The sequence below is a fragment of the Natator depressus genome, chromosome 1, assembly GCF_965152275.1.
Source record: "Natator depressus isolate rNatDep1 chromosome 1, rNatDep2.hap1, whole genome shotgun sequence".
NCBI classification, from domain to species: domain Eukaryota; kingdom Metazoa; phylum Chordata; order Testudines; family Cheloniidae; genus Natator; species Natator depressus.
Genome location: NC_134234.1, coordinates 239,933,461 through 239,952,626, shown reverse-complemented (window position 1 = coordinate 239,952,626; position 19,166 = coordinate 239,933,461). Strand labels below are relative to the sequence as shown.

The window sequence follows — 19,166 nt, the reverse complement described above, 5'->3', positions numbered from 1 at the left end:
CAGGAGGTCAGTCTTCAGTGGTTCTCAACCCGCAAGGCCGCTTGCAGCCCAATCAGCACACAGCTGTGGCTCATGTGACATCCTCAGGGCCATACAGGTAATATATATATTGTGTTGATGCGATCCACATAAAACACAGACAGCTGCATATGTGGCCCACAATGGTAAATATGTTGAGAACCACTGGACTAGATGATCACAATGGTCCCTTTGGACCTTGCAAATGGAATCAATGAAGGCTTCTCTTTCCCCTGCAGGGTTTGTCTTTGAGGGGCAATAAGGTAACCACCCTGCACCTGCTTCTCCATATGAATGAGAGCTCTTACCATTCATATGAGGCAGCATGGGAGAAAGAAGGAAGATGTTTGAGGGGACATTGAAATGATGGACAATGAAGGAGGGGTGGATGACTCAAAACTGTATTAGAGATTAGTATAAGCATGAAGACAAGTAGTTTGTGTTTGATGCAGAGGAAAAGAGGGGACCAGGGGATGCCAAGAATGGGGTTGGGAAAGTCAGAGTGATGAGACATGGTCTTTGCAGCAGTATTTTGAATGGATTTAAGGGACGGTAAGATGGCACTTATCATGGTGTGATACTTCCAGCAGAGAAACACTCCAGCTGTGCTTACATTGCCTCCTTACTCCTGAAGGTTTGGATTCTATAAGTATATGAAAATCGACCATCCAGAGAGGAGAAATCTGGAGTCTGGGAAGAAAACCGAGCAGCCAGGTAGAGACCCTAATGCGAGAGACAGGAGGACTCCCCTGTCTATCGAATTTTTTTTTTCTGTCTCCCTTTCCCTGGAATGGATGGAAGATGCAGCTGACTTCATGTGCAGTGAAAAGCATGGCCTTGTGTGCCAGAGAGCTGTGGCCAGGAGGAGAGGGCAGGGCCACCAGACCTGCTAAGTTTTGTGAAGCTGCACATGTGACAAATCATGCAAATTATTTTATTATATGACTTGCCTATTTACTGATAATTTTGCATAAAGCCTTAAACTTCATCTTTAAAAAAATGTGGATTTATTGCTGGTTAAAGGTATCACTGGGAGCTCAAGCTGGGGCAGCCTCCCCATGCCCTTTTCAGACCCTGCCCTATTCTCTGCCCCCTTGCTCCCTAAACCTCAGTCCCCTCCCCCACCTTATAACCTACCCAGTTTCAACATTCAGTCCCCTCCACAATCTCAGTGCTCTTCATTCAGTGTTCCCCTTGATCCCTGCTGTCACTCTGCCTCTTCCTCAGGGCAGGCTCCATGCTGGATGGGCACCTGATGTCAGGCACCACAGTGGGCTCTAATGGCTTCAGTAGGAACTGTGTTTCCTGCCCACAACTTCATACATAAGATTCCAGCTGAGCTGCAGCCTGGCCTGAGAGAAGTGCCAAATGTGCATACTTGGCTACCCTTGTCCACATGTGAAAGAGGGCCATAGCTGGGTGAGAGGGGAAAGTCTACACATGCCAGAGACGCATGGGCATTGGTGAGACTGTCCCACACATGCCAAGGAGACTAGTACAAGAATTAGCGCCACTTCCCCTCCCCAGAGCACCCCCAGGGCATTGGAAGAGGGAATACTCACCATCCAGACCACGACAGTGAATGAGAACAAGCAAAGGCAGCTTCCTCAGGGGTGGATGCATAAAGGGGGATGAGCAGATGAGTTAACTCCCTTCTCCTTTTGGGTGTGGGTCAGGGCAGCGGGGGCAGTGCAGCGGGTATGAGAGATGTAACTAGGATCGATGTTGCAGGCTCTGAGGAAGGGAATCCTGATGAGTTTCAGTACACGGATGAGTATGCAGAGAGCACCAATCCCCCAAGGAATCCCAGCAAGTGGGGAGCAGAGCTGGTGGGAGTCGAGGCAAACCCCACCATGAAAGCAGGCTATGATGACATTTACAATGACTATTCCCTCCCGGGGCATCGGAAGCTCCTCTTGCTCATGGATGGTAAGGTGGGACAGGTGCTACAGAAGAGAGGAGCACAAACTCCCCTCATCAAGCCAGCTCACAGGACTTCAGCCAACCAGAGCATCAATCAAACTGGCCTAGAAAGAAACCTATCAATGAGGAGGCCCCATCTAAAAATCAAGGTCAAGGACAGTTCCAGAAACCCTCCTCATCATGTTAGGGGCATCCATGGGAAGTCACTGCCCAAGAGGAGAGTGGGAGGCCAGGACCTTCCTTCTAGCACCAGACCTCACGAGCCCTGGGAACATATACCCAGCAATTCCAGGGTCTCCACTGACAGGATTCCAAGGGAGATGGGGCCTCTTCAGACAGACCTCAACGCAACCAGCACCAAGGACCAGCCAGCAGGCAACATGGAAGCAAGGAGACAAAGTCCAGTCTCTGGCAAAATAAGTAGTAGGGCCATGAGTGCTGCCAGCCTCAGCAAGCAGACCCTTTACCAGGCACAGTGGCTAAACCAGGTGGAGTCATACATTGCCGAGCAGAAGGCAGCTGATGGCATTGAGGTGGATGTGGAAAGGGGGCAAGTGGAGTCTCAGCCTGAGCCTGCTGAGCTGGCAGTGGAGGAGAAGGAGGAAGAGGTGGAAGGGGAAGCAGAGGGAGAGGAGGAGGAATTTGAGTACATGCAACAATTTGACCAGGTAGTGAACTGGGAGCAGACCTTCAGCGCGAGCAACTTGGACTTCCACACGCTGCGGACAGACTGGATCGACCTGAAGTGCAACACATCGGGGAACCTGCTGTTGAAAGAGAGGGAGGCCCTGGAGGTCACACGTGTCTTTCTGAAAAAACTCAACCAGAGAAGCAAAGGGTAAGGCAAAATGTCTCTCGCATCCTGTGGTCCTCTCCTACGGGTCTCCATACCACGCTGCATAGGAACCACAGGACAGTGTAAGGAACCAGTAGAAGTTAGAGAGCAAACTCCAGAGGTGGAAAATACAGCCCTAGGAAATGAACTGTGAAGGTGGAAGGGGTACTAAACACCTGAGTGGAATAAGAATGGGAGAAAACACCTTCAATGTAGCTCACTAAGACCTGTCTAACCCAGGTCAGTAGTGGCTGAAAGTTCTCTGACAGCTGTGTGGTGGCTGGTGTGAAATGAATGAAGGTTTCAGTCCAGTTCCCAATAAGCACGTTCCCAGAATGTGTAAACCAGCATCATCATTAGCCCTTCTATTGGCTGTCTCCTCAGAACAGCCAAGCATTGAATGGACATAGGAACTGAGATAACTTCTCCCTGCCAGTTGAGGGTTCAGATACACTGAAAGGGTGTAGGAAGGCTACCATCACCCATGCTGTGCCTGAGAAGCCTGTAGTCTCCAGGGCTGTGCATACAGCACCTCTCCCCGGCACCACAGCATAACTTAAATTCACTTTTAAACAGTTATTTTTTGGCATGATCTTTGTTCCCCTTCCTTCATCAGCTATTTTATCTTTGTTGGGATTCCAGATCTAATCCCAAGTGAATAGTCCTGAGGCCAGGTGATGATCAAAATCCTAAACCTTCTGACATGGGTTCTGGGGTGGTGCAGTAAAGCTGTGGACTGGGAGTGAAAGGGTTCGTAACATTCCTGGAAGAGGGACTGGCTGAGATGACCTGGGGAGGAGTGGCTGCCGGGCGCTGGTGTGGGGAACATCTAGAACCCTGTTGCATCCCTGCAGGAGATTCCACCTGCAGCGTGTAGTGAATGTGGAGAAGCGCCAAGACCGCCTGCGGGGGAGCCGCTACCTGCTGGAGCTGGAGCTGCTGGAGAGAGGAGGGCAGCTTGTGCGCTTCTCAGAGTATGTCTTTGCACGGGGCTGGCAGGGCATCAGCGGCGACAAGCAGGAGGAGATGAACATGAAGAACCTGGCATGGGGCCGCCAACGCCAACTGATGGGAGTTGCAAATGAGCCAGACCTGTGCTGGCCACTGGGCTTCTCCTGGAACCATCGTGCTGTTGTCCACTTCATAGTGCCAGGTAAGGGCCTTGTAATGGGGCAGGAGATCCAGGCTCTTCCAAAATAAAACTTGAGTGGGGAGGTTGTGGGGCCTGATCCTGAGCCAGCCTCTTGAGTGGGAAGCTGCTAGGGACCGGTTCTGAGACAGCTCTGAACACTGTGTCTGTGCCAGTCTCCACCACCTTCCTCACGTCACTGTCAACTTCCTTTTCCCTCCAAATGAAACTGCATCAGAAATATAACTGGCCCAACCCCCCGAGTGGTTTGAACTCTCTGAAATCTGACTCCCAAAATACACTCGGAATGGGTTCACCCTGCAGTGCCAAGATCTGGATCCAAATGGCCCCAAAGCTCAGGGCATTCAGATCCGGGTTTTCAGTTTGGGCCTGTCCCTAGATTGCTCCCTGACACCCCTGTCTGTCTCAACTGGATCTGACAGGAGACTGAAAATCTTGGCTGTCTGCAACCATTTCAAGGCATGAAATCAATTTTGCTTTGATTCTGTTCCTTCCCTAACCCTGTCCCCACCATGATTAGTGAAAAACCAGGCACGCTGGGTGCTGCAGTTCATTTCTGACATGGAGGAACTGTCTAGAGTCACCAAGGACCCATACTTCAATGTCATCATCGCAGACTACAGCAGTGATGACATGGATGTAGAGAAGGCTCTGAAAAGGTCCAGTTTACGCAGGTGAGAATACCACCTATTCACATGAATTACACACAGGCACACCCCTACGAACACAGCACACACATTAATCTCTGCATACAGGCCATCCACATCCATCTGCATATAAAAAGCCAAACACATGCACCCCTGCGGACACAAGCCACACACACACACATTCTTGCACCTGTATGCCACGTACAGTGACACCATGTGCCTCCACGCATATGCCTATTGCACAGTCCATCCATCCAGATGCAACTCCCTTTTTGTAGCTCCTGTTCAGGTTTGTAGTAAAAAAGGTCAAAGGCAAGTCTCCAAGTAATGGAGAAAGGGGAAAGACCAAGAAGGTGACAAATCAGTGACGAATGGGACTGAGAGAAGGGAGAATTTAGAAAGCTGCATGTTCAGCCAATTATCTAGCAATTATCTAAAGTGGTCATCTGCAACACCTGCAACATCAAGACCTTCTGTGAAGTTCCCCTGGTGTTATCTGGGACCGGTGATCTGCTAGGTCATTCCAATCCTTGACTCTGGGAGCCAGCCTTACCCTGCTCCGCTGTGAGAACCCCCACTCACGCACAGCCTCTAGCATGTAAGCTGCTCCTTGGATTGTGCAACTGAATGACACTAGCCAATATCTCCGGTCCCAGACACAACACTAGGAACCTCCATCTTGCAGTATCCAGTTATGCTCGCTGGAAGCTGCAAGCTTATATGAGTTTGTCAGTTTAACAAAGAAATTGATATGCAGCAGGCTTGTTATCCCAAGGCGAGTCTCTGACACACTTCAAACCAAAGGCACTGCTTCAGGTAGAATAAATAAACAAATTTATTAACTACAAAGATAGATTTTAAGTGATTTATAAGTCCAAGCATAACAAGTCAGATTTGGTCAAATGAAATAAAAGCTAAACGCATTATAAGCTGATCTTAACACTTTCAATGCCCTTACAAACTTAGATGCTTCTCACCACAGGCTGGCTAGTTGCCCTTTAGCCAGGCTCTCCCCTTTGATCAGTGCTTCAGTCGCTTGGTGGTGATGTCTGTAAATGGAGGTGGAAGAGAGAGGAAGAGCATGACAAATGTTTCTCCCTTTTATCATATCCTTTCTTCCCTCTTGGCTTTGCCCCATGCCCCTTCAAAGTCAGATGAACATTACCTCATTGTAGACCCTACTGACCAAAAGAAGTGGGGGTGACTCACTTGAGAGTCCAACAGATCCTTTTCAGAGTAGCAGCCGTGTTAGTCTGTATTCGCAAAAAGAAAAGGAGTACTTGTGGCACCTTAGAGACTAACAAATTTATTTGAGCATAAGCTTTCGTGAGCTACAGCTCACTTCATCGGATGCATTCAGTGGAAAATACCTGATGCATCTGATGAAGTGAGCTGTAGCTCACGAAAGCTTATGCTCAGATAAATTTGTTAGTCTCTAAGGTGCCACAAGTACTCCTTTTCTTTTTGCAACAGATCCTTTGTTGCTGCCTAGGCCAGTGTCCTTTGTTCCTGTGAGGCTGGGCTGGGTTTGTCCCATACATGGCCTGATGAGGTGTGAACTGCCCCTCTGCTCTTGGAAAGTTTTGCCTGGGCCTGTTTTAAGCCATGAGGACATATTTTCAGCCTCATAACTATATACATGAAATTACAACCTATAACATTACTGTAAAAACTATTACTATAACATCACTATAACAACAATGCTCAGTGCATCATGAGCCTTCCGGAGACACCTGACATGACAAACTTTGCATTGGATACCACATAATCATTTTATAAGGATGAACATGGGGTTGTAGGGTGTTCCCATGAGGTACAGAGCATCACACCTTCCCTCTGTGTTCTAGAGCAGCATTTCTCAAACTGTGGGTTCTGATGCAAAAGGGGATAAAAGGCTATTGCAGGGGGGTTGTGAGAGCAGTGGCTGCTGGCCTGGCACCCAGTTCTGAAGGCAGTGTCGCTGCCAGCAGCAGCGCAGAAGTAAGGATGGCAATGCCATACCATGCCACCATTCTGCACTGCTGCTGGTGACAGCTCTGCCTTCAGAGTTGGGCAGCCAGAGGGCTGTACCCCTGTTCCCCCTCCAACTTCCCCTGGCAGTGTCCTCTATTTGGGAACTTGAAATATGGTAACCCTGGAGGGCGCGGGGGTGGGGAAAGTCATCACAGCCTGAAATATTTTCAAAGATGGGCCCAACAAAAAAAGTTTGAGAACCCCCGTTCTAGAGCACATCCCATTAGTCGGTCTAGTCCAGGCCTCTGGAACGCCAAATGGTGCTGAACAGGCTACGGAGGACTGCCCTCACAAGAGACCCTCTCCTGTAAGTAAAAAGAAACAAGGCACCATACAGCCTCATTACACAAGACTGGGATGTGAACTAACAAAGCGTTCGATTAAAGTTACAAATGTGTTTTCCCCTTCTTCGTAACCGTGTCATGGAGCTGCCATTTGGTTGCTTTGGAACCAGCGAGGAGCAGTTCCACAGAATGAGCTCTCAGATATGTGCCAAATCATACAACTAATAGTGCTTTGTGCTGATGAAACACTTATCTGTGGGTCTCAAAGCACTTCTGAGATATCTGTTCTGGAATGCAGGTCTCAGTTAAGCACACATCTCGGTTGTCCAGGCCCCGATTATATCAGGCACCTGTTGGGCCCTGGAAGGTGTTTACTGTGCTGCACAAGGATTGAAAGTAAGGGTGAATGTGTAATACAATAACACCCACACATAAAACTAAACATTCCCAAGAGTTGTAAGTGAGCAGTGAACCAAGGTCCTTTCTCCTCCTCTCCCACTATCCCCCTGTTTTCCTTGAGAGAATTCCAGGAACCACTGCGAGAGAGCGAAAGAGCCTCGCTAGAAGGAGTTGTTGTGTGGCTAAGGAACTTAACCCAATTCCTGTCTGTCTTGCCAACAGTTACCAGTACTTGAAGCTGACGGGGAATTTTGAGCGCTCTGCAGGACTGCAGGCTGGGATAGACCTAGTGAAGGTGAGTGCCTGGCAGCTGTGGAGCCCAAGCTGCAGAAAGATCTGTAGTCCCTGTACAGCTCAAGCACTACCTGTCATACTGAAACCTTTGTCGTTCAGCGTGGCCAGGGTCCGTGCAAGTGTCCTATTCATGCTGCCTTGACAGTGTGCCTCAGTCATGACCTGGAGGGGCCAGGTAGAGGAGATCAGTTTCTGTGGCCCATTCAGTTTCTTAGCCTCCCTGTTGGGACTACCAATCAAGGAGAGAAATTAGTGCCAGTGGCTTTTGTGATGTGAACACTGCCTGCAAGGAACTAGACTGTGGCAACAACATATTTCACACAAGTCACTGAACAGCCATTGCACGGCAACCACTTTACCAACCTGAAGCTGGATTTGGATTTGTGACCTAGAGGTGAAAGGCTGTTTTAATTCATTCCCAACCCCCCATCGCTTGGTCACCCTAGACAGGCCTGTTTTAATCCAGTCTGTATTTTCCAAATAAGAAAGCACCGTCCCTCATGCAGACTCCCCAGCAAGGCTCTGAGTGAGGTGCGGGAACAGATCACATCGAAGCATGTTTGATTGTCCAGCTGCCACAGCACAGCCTTAAGATCTGAGAGGAGGCTTTTGGGCCCTGAGTGAGCTGAGGGTGTTCTGTTTGTGGCACAGGAGCCATGGCCCCAAGTTAGGCAGGATCTTTGGGCCCAAGGTGGTGATGGTGGGGCAGAGACTAGGGGCTTGATTCTTATTTACACAAGGGCCCATTTACATTGCTCTGCCAGTATAGAGGGGCCTTAAAGTGGGTGTAAATTATGTCAGAGCAGTGTGAAGGAACCCTACTGTGAAAGGATATGAGACCCCATGGATCTTGGACAGCTATGGGGCAACAACTGCTGGCTGGTGTTTGGCTTTTGCCTACCTGGGCTGTGAGAGAGGTGGGTATTGTAGTCTTTGGGTATAACTAGGATCATTCAGCAGGACTGGGTTGGAAAATTGCCCTAGTTCAACAGTATTAACAATAGGTAACAACTGCGTAGCCCAGATAGTCGAAAGTGAGTGCAGGATGCTGTGGCTGATAGCAGTGCCAGCGAGGATGGTGCCCGCACGCCCTCCCTGGATAAGCTGTGGTGCCAGGTCAATGGCAATGGATGAAATCTCCCTATGACTGATAGCTGTGTGATTGGTTCCAGGATCCACACAGTATCATCTTCCTGTGTGATCTCCACATCCACTTCCCGGCTGGGATCATCGACTTGATTCGGAAGCACTGCATAGAGGGCAAGATGGCCTTTGCACCCATAGTTATGAGGTTGCAGTGCGGCGCATCTCCACAATGGCCTGAGGGTAAGAGGCCAGGGCTCTATGGCTCAGACCTGGGAGGAAGGTGCTTGTAGTCTGAAAAACCCTCAGGATATGTTCCTTCACTATTATCGGGGTCCTCCAAAATCTTGACGTTGTGGGTATTACCAGGGCCACTAAGAGAGTGACTAGATATAGGATTGGGTTTAACTTGAGCTAAAATCTCAATGCCAGGTGCCAAGAAGATGGTTACCATACATTGTATCAGAGTGTTAAGCAAGCAGAGCTGTATAATGCATGTGAGTGGTGTATTGATGCAGGATGCGCGAAGATTATGCTGGACACCATTTACAGTCTTTTTATACACTTGGCTTCTTCAAGAAAATCCCTCCTCTCTCTCAGTTTCTCTCCCCTCACTCCAGCTCCTTCGTCTGCTCTCTTCATTTCTTTCTGCTGTGGACATAACTGTTCCCAGGCTCATCTCCACTGGGTCCACGACTGACCCAAAGAGGATTGATGCAAGGGCCACCAGAGCCACTGCCTTAGAGTGTCTTGCTTTGGTCTGAGCTCATTCATCTCTTTTCAGTGGGCATAGATCATCCCTGCTGAGAAGAGCTGAGAGACAGCAGGCCTTGGGTCAGGGAGCAGCACTGCTGTTAGGTACAGGTGACCATCCAAGAAAGGAGTGTGGGATTTCCTGTGATTCTCTCAAAATCAGGGCAAAATTCCAGTTTCAGTATTAACACCCAGGACAGACCCTCCATGTTGGGATAATACAGGTGAATTAGAAAGTATGTTGCTTTTACATGAGAGGTGAGGGCATCTGTCAGAGCTAAAAGGAGCATGTGCTCTCTAGCCACTTTCAGAACTGGTTCCTGGGGTGCCCTAAACATTAACACCTTACATGAGAGGTGAGGGCATCTGTCAGAGCTAAAAGGAGCATGTGCTCGCTAGCCACTTTCAGAACTGGTTCCTGGGGTGCCCTAAACATTAACACCTTGTACCTTGGTGCTGGGTGTTAGATTTGTTGCGACTAGAGGTGCTGGGATTAGTTTGTGTGTCCCTCTCATTTCTTTGGATCAGTTATTGTCCCAGGGAAGTGTGATTGTTTGTGTCTGAGGAGGCAGGAATCACCAGGGCTGAGAATCTCCTGCTTCATTCACTAGTGGTTTAGGATGCAAACATGGTTGATGATTTTTGGTTTTGTCCGCAGGCTATTGGGAGGTGAATGGGTTTGGTCTCCTAGGCATATACAAGTCTGACCTGGATCAGATTGGAGGGATGAATACCAAAGAGTTCCGGGATCGCTGGGGAGGAGAGGACTGGGAACTCGTGGACAGGTGAGTGGAGATGTTCCACCAGCTCTGCCCAGGCTGCAGTTCAGTAGAGCAGTCTCCCTTGATCCTCAGATGGCAGGGAGGGAGAGAGAAGTGAGCTGGGGTTCCTGCTGACGTAGAGCAGTAAGAAATGAAGGTGACAAAGGTCACAGTGTGCATTCCCCGTTAGTGGGCGACCCCCTGAGCATGTCTTCTTGAGCAACACATTGGTTGTCAGAGCTAAGGGGGCTATTATAACCAGAATGCCTTATCATAGCCACTGACCTAGGAAAGGAGAGAGCTATCTCCAGAATCCTGGTACCTTCCTGCCACACCCTTGGCAGGCATCGGTAGATCAGACACATACAGTTGCTTCCAGTGCATATTTTCGACCCCTTCTGATCTTTGAACAGTGCTTAGTACAATAGGGCTCTGATCTCAGCTGGGGCCTGTAGGCTCTATAATAAGACACATAATAAATGCTCAACAGGGCAGCTATTAGAAGTAAGGTCATGGGGTGCAGTTACATTTTTTGAAAAGTTTGTGATATGAGGTATCCCTTTCCCTCACCTCTTCATGCCAGACAACTCTTTTGCATGCTGTACAAGTTCTAGACCTCAGCCGCCCTGGGTTGTAGGCCTTAGCGGTCTTTTAGGCCATTATATTAGTACAATGGTTTGGTGTACGACACTGTACAGAGGAGACTTTCACATCACCCTAGCAGCCCTTATTGCCAACCCTTCCTTGGAGTGTCTCACTGAACTAATCTTCTCTTGAATTTCCTCCTCTTCCTTCCCCCACAGGATCATGCAGGCTGGCCTGGAAGTGGAACGACTGTCCCTGAGGAACTTCTTTCACCGATTTCACTCCAAGCGGGGCATGTGGAACCGACGACAGCTGAGGACACCATAATGTTCGACCACAAAGCTGCCCGGCAGAGCCAGCCACCCTTGAAGCAGCACTTGCACCTCGCCTAGGCAAGCTGCCAACAGTACACACTCCTCCTCTCTCCAGAATCATCATAGGAGATCAGACTTACAGGTGCTTGTGAAAAGGGATGATGAGTGTATAGGAGTGGGAACTTATCTTTGGCACTTGTGAGCCAGTGGGTCCCAGACATGGGATCAGTGACTCGCTCTGTATTTGGGGGAGCCTTAGACAAGCGAAGGACTGGTTACCCCTGACACTGATGCACCTGGAGCCCCTGACTGATGGTATAATAAAAGTGGTGGCGAGCAGTCTGGAGTGTCTTGCATGGTGCAAATTTAAGAAAAGGAACAAATCCCAGTTCCAACCTAAATGGATTATTTACAACAAAGCTGCTGTTTCTTTTGATACTTGAAAAACTCTGACACCCATGTCTTTGGACAGGGGACCAAAGGAACTTCTCTGAACTGTGTTCTGTCTTCATCCCCAGGTACCAGCCCAGTCCAGAAAAGACTGAGGAGCTATTAGGGACGTTAGGCTGCCAGTGCTTAGCCCTATTTGCCACCCTTTCATCGAAATCACTGGGAAAATCTACACTCCTGTTCAACAAACCGTGGGTCGTATCTGTAGACTCAAACCCTTTTCCCTCATGAGAGACCTCATTTGCCTGCACCTGGCTGGGGCTAGTGTTAAGACCCCCATCTTGGTTAGTTGTTCCCTGCCTGAGGCTCATGCTGGGTACTTGGAGAGGACAGGTGAGGCCATCTCAGTAAGAACTGGGAAGCCATATCGACAGCTGTAGCCCAGTCAGACAAGTGTGTGTCCCAGCAGTAGCTGGGAACTCATAATAGAGGGAAATGGAATATTTGCTTGGCTGAAATATTGTATCTTTGTCAGTGAGAAGGAGAACTTTTCTGCTCCTCAGACCTGGTTTATAACACAGCATCTGGGGGTTAATTTAATAAGTTATGATTTCACAGTTGTTTTCCATGGTAGATTCTACATGTGTGAAGAACTATTTGTTGCATAGTGGAAGAACAGTAGCAGTTAACCATGCTGCACTTATGGAAAGACCAGATGAGCCTTGCACTGGCACTGGCTCTGGCTCTGGTGAGATGAAGGTGGGATCTGAGTTACTACAGAGAATTCTTTCTGGGTATCTGGCTGGTGAATCTTGCCCATATGCTCAGGGTTCAGCTGATCGCCATATTTGGGGTCGGGAAGGAATTTTCCTCCAGGGTAGATTGGAAGAGGCCCTGGGGGGTTTTCGCCTTCCTCTGTAGCATGGGGCATGGGTCACTTGCTGGAGGATTCTCTGCACCTTGAAGTCTTTAAACCATGATTTGAGGACTTCAATAGCTCAGACTCCTGACATATCAAAGGAGTGGGTGGGTGAGATTCTGTGGCCTGCATTGTGCAGGAGGTCAGACTAGATGATCATGATGGTTCCTTCTGACCTTGATATCTATCTATGAATCTATGAACTTAGGACCTCAAGCTTGCACTGCTGACAGGACCATGAAAGTTTGGTGACTGCACTGATGAAAGGAGCTTGCTTTGATGAAAGGAATATGGAGGGGACCTTGTTCAAACTCTGCCCAAACCTAGGGTGGAATCTTGCCCCCACCAAACTCAATGGTAAAACTCCTGTTGACTTTAGATGGTTAAGTTTTCACCCCTAATGCCTGGGTTATGGTCCTTTCTCATAATTCAAGGAGTGCAGAGATCCACAACTTGGTTGGTACGGGCTAAATCAGTGCTCCACCAACCATCAACCTCCAGGGTTGGGGAGGGCATGCTATACAGAGTGGAGCAATAGTGAAAAATGTACAAGGGGCTACTGAGTCTTTTAATCCATTAAATATTTGTAGGACTGTAGCCATCTGGGATCTAAGAAGATTCAGTATCAAACCCACTGCAAATCACAGCAGTCTTTTTAACTAGGGAAGTTTCATATTTAGAGACTGAGAAATAACATGAAAATGATTTTTGGAGGGGAAGGAGGTGACAGATGAAAACTCTCTGTTTTTAGAAATTTAATAATTTGGCAGTTGATTGTTTCTGACTGGAATAGTTGATCTGCATCTTCAGTGCATGTCCTATCATGCTGCTTTATTCAGGTGCACATACTTGCAGGGCACAACCAATCTCTAGTACTTGCAAACCCTCTCTCCAAACTCTGGATTCCTTGGGATTGCAAGTCTCGTAGCCTGTCTGAACTGGCTCTGTAAAGAAATTCATGTGGAATGGGGACTGGCTGGCCTAGAAGATAAGCAGTGGGATCCAATGAATTAGAAATAGTACTTAGCACTTGGAAGAAGAGTATCATTTTACCAATGGGGAAAGTGAAGCACGAATGGTCAGAGATTGCCCCTAGGGCTTACAGAGATAGAGCTGGGCATATGAAAAGAGATACAATCCTTGCTCCATTCATATCAATGTCAAAACTCTCACTGACTTCAGTGGGATTAGGGTTTCACCCGGGGTCTTCTGGTGCTCACTCAGGATGCTCCTTCCTTTGTGCCTTCAACCAGATTGATAATGATCAAAACTGCTTATTTCCTTAAGGGCTCTTTGACTGTCTATGTGAAATAGGTGGTAGGGTCTCAGTCCTATTCCCAGAGGACAATTATGCACACCACAAAAGCCACAATCACAATTGGCACTAGTTGGCAGCCTCAGAAGAAAATCCTCAGAGGGAATTCTCCATGGAGACTTAACCTGCGTATCAGTCCTTGAAGTAGACAGTAGAGGTCCAGGTTGAAACTGCCACTGGTTGTGGGGAAAGAGAGGAGTACCTGCTCCAGGGCTGTCAGGCCAGCATGAAAAGCGTACGAAAAAGTCGAGGGTTTAACCCCAAGGATGCTTCTTCTCCACCACCTGCCCCAATCAAAATCAAGAACAGAATGGAAGCTGAGGCTCATAGATTCTGGCTTATGTCATTCTGGCTACACACTGATGGGATTGGGGTGGGTCACGGGGTTCTCCTCTATCAGAAAGGAGGTATATCTCAGGAATGGCAGCTCCCCAAAGATCACAAAAGGGCTCCGGGGAGCCTGGCTTTACCAAAGTGGGGACGTGGGCTTCTCCATAAACTCAATCTCACTTCCATTGGCATTATTTGAAGGCATCTGACCCTTTCCATTGCCTCGTGAACTCCACGATGGAGATTGTTTTGCAATCCAACAAAGGGGTTGGGAGGGAATGGGTTTTATCATGAAAGAATGTGTTGTGTGAACATGATGTGATTGTTTTGTCATTGTCTTTAATGTTTCTCTCATATGAATATCTTGCCTTCTCTCATTGCTTGTAAATGTCTGAAATGTTATCTAGACACCAATGCCTGGTGTTTTAATTCTGTACTGTACCTCTGAATTCCACACCTTAAAGTGGCTTTGTGCCTTTAAGATTATTCCCAGGCCTCCCCTCTGTTAGGAGGAGGGGCAGACTGGCACCCCAAGGGGTTTATAAAGACAGTTTCTTCCTACAAAAGCTCACTTCTGTCTGTGTGTTCCTCTGACATCTGCCAACAATACTCTTCAGTGATTAAAGGTCAAATGTTCCTTTCTTTGTCTCATGCAGCAAAAGACAAAGTTAATACATGGGATATAGATCACTCTGTATCCCAGCAGGGGTGCTGCAGAGACCAACACAAAGGGGGGAGGGATTCAGGGGTCACAGGAAATGGAACAGAACATTGATACAGGCTAGATTTCTACCCCAAGCAGCAAGGAGCACTATAGGGAATGTGACAGTCATAATGATAGGCCAATCTCCGCCTCAGCCAGCAGGGGCCATCTCATGAAGTAAGGTGCAGGAGGGAACACAGAGCTTAGCCCAGTCTCTGAGCCAGACAATGGACAAACATTAGATCAGTTCTTCCATAGACATTGTTTATTTAAAAGGTTGTGGGTTGTTGGGAGTGCAAGCAAGTCAGAACAGATCTGAGGTCTGATACATAGATGTGAGAAGGCAGCCAGAAGTGCCAATGCTTCTGGCTCCATGATCAGGAGGCGACAAAGGGCAGACCACCCTACCCACTGTGTGCAGGTCTCCTGCTCTGTCATGTTGGGTAATGGGAAGCAGGCCCCACACAAATGTGCCTCACATGCAGCACTACATGGCTTGGCATCTCTGAGAGAGAGGAGGACATCCAAGTAAACTTTTGGTGATGGAGAGTCCCTCACCTCTTCCTCCTCTGCTGAGCAGGCTGCAGGCCTGAGGGAATGGGTGGATTGGCACCTGAGAAAAGGAAATGAAGCTTGTCACCTTTGCCTAAACCCAGTCAGGTCTGTAGTAGTTGAAAGCCATGACTTGATAGTTCCTTTGTGGACTGTGTGAAATAGCCTCACTCTAGCTGCTAGTGGGGAAATATCCACCTCATAAATCCTCACTGCTGCTAGCAGCTTCTTGGCTGGCTCTGTAGAGAGGTCAAGGAGTGAAATAAGCACAGAGAGCAAACAACCCTCTCACTTTAGAGATGGTGCCTTCAGGACGTAGACGAGGCAGCTTTAGTTACCCCTGGGCAAAATAAACAAAGGTGGATGACAACAAAGTAATCACTAATATTATTGTGTGTATAATCTGAAGCAAGAAAATCGAAACAGTCTATCATGGCTACTACTAAGAAATACCCACCATAGGGCTTTCACCTATAAAAGAGCACTCAGAAGGATCAGTAGGCAATATCCTATAAGGCAAATTACTGGAGTGTTGGGAATGTAATGATACCCCTGCATTTCTACGGGTCAGCTAAAGTCTCATTGAGATTCATGGGTGGAATATGCTATAGAAATGTCATTTGGCCCTGTCTCCAGGATGAAGCTAGTACCTCTGATTTAAATTGAAATTCGACAGAGTAGATTTCTGGAAGGGGATCTGAAAAGTCAAACACACAGAAGGTCGGCTCAGCTTGTGGGAGGTAAACAGTGACACCAGCCAAAGTCATGGCAGCAACAGACATATTAGCAGTATCCAGTATCTCTCAGAAGCTCTTCTGAGGAGAATATGTGAAAATCGTCATGCAATTGCCATTGCCTTTCCCATCCAGCTGTGATGGGAATGTACACAATGTCAACCTTAGGAATTTTCTATCAGTTTATTGGATACACAGGATTTCACCTGTATTGAAATCTGGCTCTGCCTTTGAGTGAAAAATCATTTAATAAACAGGAAAACATAGTACTCAAGTATGCGAATAACTGACAAGTCAAAAATATCCAATTTTTGAGTCTGACACCAATAATCCAAAAATCAGGCTGCCAGAAAGAACCTGCTAATTCAGAATGATTTGAAGATAGACAACCTCAAAGAGTAATTAAAAAAAAAAAAGTAAAACCACTTTCCAATACAGTAGAATTCTCATCAGGACTAGTACGATAAAAATCATGTATTTAATAACATACCTGTTACTGATAACACCTTAAATTACAGTGTAACACCGAAAAAGGTTTTAAACCCAGTTTACTCTTGAACGTGTGTATGCTGTTTGTTTACTTTTTGCACCTCAGTTAATATAGACAAGTGAAGCTAGACTGGTCTGTTTCACTTTCTGTGTTTAGTTAGATTCAGTTCCTATTTCTCCTCCAATACCCCTATGTTATCCATAGAGGATTTCTAACAAGGTCCTTGTGGTGGTATCTAAGCATAGTATCTATTTGCTGTGGGGTTTAGGTTTCCTGCACTGCAGAGGAATGTTTAATGGTTTTCAAAAAAGCATCTCATTTGATTTTTTTAAACAACCTTGAAAACATTTGTTTTCCTATTAGTCATTGTAACACTCACCCCGCTCCTTCCCTCCCACAAAAACAATCAACCAACCTATATTTGCAACATAAGCTGTTTGATAGTGTTACTTTAAATATTGCCAGTTACAAAATATCTGGACACGGTATGGTTACTTTTGCTTACCAAATAAATATAACTGAGCCTAGAACTCAGGCCCCTGTAGAAAATTAGTTAATATTGAATATGAGAAGCAGACAATTAAAATCAGAGAGAAGGTGCTGTTACCTATGCACAGGAGCATGTTTGGAAAATGCTTTTTTTTGCAACTTTTTTGTGAAGCTTTCTAGAAATCACTGTACAACTTGCACCAGCTTTGAAAAATCAATGGCAATTTCACTCCTGCAAAGCTACCCAAACAACCTGCCTAAAGTACTTGGCACACAATTGTTAAAGATTAATTCAGGAATTCTCTGTCTCCACTCAGCTGGTAGGAGTCTGCTGTCGTCAGTAAAAAAATTGAAGGAAGGGACCCTAAAGCTCGTGCCACACACACAACCTGCAAGAAAAACAAAAGATGCAAGATAAGAATCCACTAGGTTCCTCACGTCAGCAAGTATTTCATAGAAGATTCATAAGCAGGATCCCAGCACAGCTTTCCCTCTACCTGTGTTACTGCTCGCAATCCATTCCCTCCACACGTACACACACACACACCATCTTAAGGGCCATTCCTTGAAGAAAGCATGCCAGCATTGTAACATTTTTTCATTCTATTTGCTGTAAGTAGTTTCCTTAATTCGTACTGGAGCCCCTGTTAGGGCAACCACCTGCCCCTTATTTTAAGGGATGTCTCTTGACCCTTTTAAACACTGAAGCTTATGATAATTGCATTGTAAACCTGAAGACATTCGAAACATACACTTGAGAGAAAATACATCTTATGCTAAGGAAAATGGTGGTTTCCCTAAAACATCCCTTAAAATAAAGCATTGTTCCTTAGTTTTCATGTAGTTTTCCCTTATGTCCATCCAACAAAGGGAACCACCCTATCCCCATCACTTCTTGCACTGAATCATTCTAGTCCAGTGGGATGACTTCTGTGCTTGTAGTTAACATGCACATAAGCGTTTGCAGGATCAGGGCTTATGGCAGCATTCAGAGACCTTACAATGCTATTTTGTGCTTTTCAAGCTGAAGACTCTCAATGCATTCTATGAACCAGTCCTGACTGATTCCTATGGGAGGAAAACCCAGAGAGGGGAGTTAAAAATGTTGCATGGTTCCCCGTGTATTAATCTGTAGGGGTTGCTCTCTATCACACTCAAAGGTAATTGTCACCGCAACAAATATGACGTTCAGCCCCTAAACCCCACGTATCTTGCAAAATCCAAAGCCAGTGCCATCTTCATGGAAGCCATGTGCCTCTGCACTGAATCCAGGATCTCACCTCCCTCTCCAATCCAAATTTCCATGGGACTCTCCTGCTGGCCATTGCCCCAGCATCATTGGTGAGTAGGGTGACCAGATGTCCCATTTTTAAAGGGACAGTCCCATATTTAAGCCCTCCTGCAGGTGTCCAGATTTTTTATTAAAAACAAATACTCCTGTATTTTCTGTCTCTCCCACTCCCCCCTCCACCCCACCCCACCCCGCAACCCACAATCAGTACTGGCAGGTCCTGTGCTGGCTGGATCCCTGCTCGCCAGCCGCTCGCCCACCAGTGGTGAGTATGGGGGTCCAGTGGCTGACGATCGGGGTGGGTGTGCGAGGCTTGTGGCGGGGTGAAGATGCAGTGTGCAGGTCTGATCACTCCCCCTGCTGGTCCATCAACGCAGCCCCCGTTCTCGGCCAGCAGGACCCCACCCCCCATCCCGTTTCCGGCCGGCACTGGCTGCGTGCTGCGAGCTGCGAGGGTTGGTGAGTGTGGGCAAGTGCCAGAGGGGCGTGGTGGCTGGTGAGTGTGGGCAGGTGCCAGAGGGCCGCAGTGACAGCTTACATGTTGCCACTGCTGCTCATCCATCTGCCCTTTACATGGTCCCCCTCTTGCTGTCCTCTCCCTGCTTTGCCCCTTGGCTCCCCTCCCAGCCCCACTGCTCCTCCATAACCCCCCTGGTGGGACATGTCCCACTCCCAGCACTGTGCAGAGAACCAGCCCCTGGTCAGAGCACTCAGCGCACCAACAGCCTGCCTGTCAGGCTCCTTCCTTCCCCCACTTCCTCTGGCTGGGCCGGTGCCCGGGGAAAGCCCAAGACCTTTTGCCCCGGGGCAGTGGCCAGGGGGAGCCGAGCCCTGCATGTGCCAAAGCCCCGCACAGCGCTGGCACGAGGAAGCCTCTCTGCCCCTCAACTAAGC

At 47.7% G+C, this 19,166-nt stretch overlaps 2 protein-coding genes across 4 annotated transcripts in view; one reads left to right on the top strand and one right to left on the bottom strand.

Annotated features, from left to right (window-relative positions):
- B4GALNT3 (beta-1,4-N-acetyl-galactosaminyltransferase 3) overlaps window positions 1-11,499 on the top strand; it is a 92,285-nt gene extending 80,786 nt beyond the window's left edge. Inside the window, exons 13-20 of the mRNA XM_074939084.1 lie at window positions 653-732; window positions 1,750-2,779; window positions 3,631-3,929; window positions 4,447-4,600; window positions 7,492-7,564; window positions 8,736-8,889; window positions 10,058-10,184; window positions 10,964-11,499. Coding sequence (XP_074795185.1) covers window positions 653-732; window positions 1,750-2,779; window positions 3,631-3,929; window positions 4,447-4,600; window positions 7,492-7,564; window positions 8,736-8,889; window positions 10,058-10,184; window positions 10,964-11,072 — 2,026 coding nt within the window. The 3' untranslated portion in view covers window positions 11,073-11,499. The remainder of the gene's footprint in view (window positions 1-652; window positions 733-1,749; window positions 2,780-3,630; window positions 3,930-4,446; window positions 4,601-7,491; window positions 7,565-8,735; window positions 8,890-10,057; window positions 10,185-10,963) is intronic.
- A 3,466-nt stretch (window positions 11,500-14,965) lies between these two features.
- NINJ2 (ninjurin 2) overlaps window positions 14,966-19,166 on the bottom strand; it is a 70,823-nt gene continuing 66,622 nt past the window's right edge. The window contains exons 4-5 of one of the 3 annotated variants that reach the window (XR_012638929.1): window positions 15,919-17,370; window positions 14,966-15,329 (exon numbers count right to left, since the gene is read on the bottom strand). The gene's annotated coding sequence lies outside the window, so the exon portion shown is untranslated. Of the gene's footprint in view, window positions 17,371-19,166 lie in introns of all 3 variants that reach the window. The other 2 variants (XR_012638930.1, XM_074949493.1) reach the window with 2 other exon arrangements.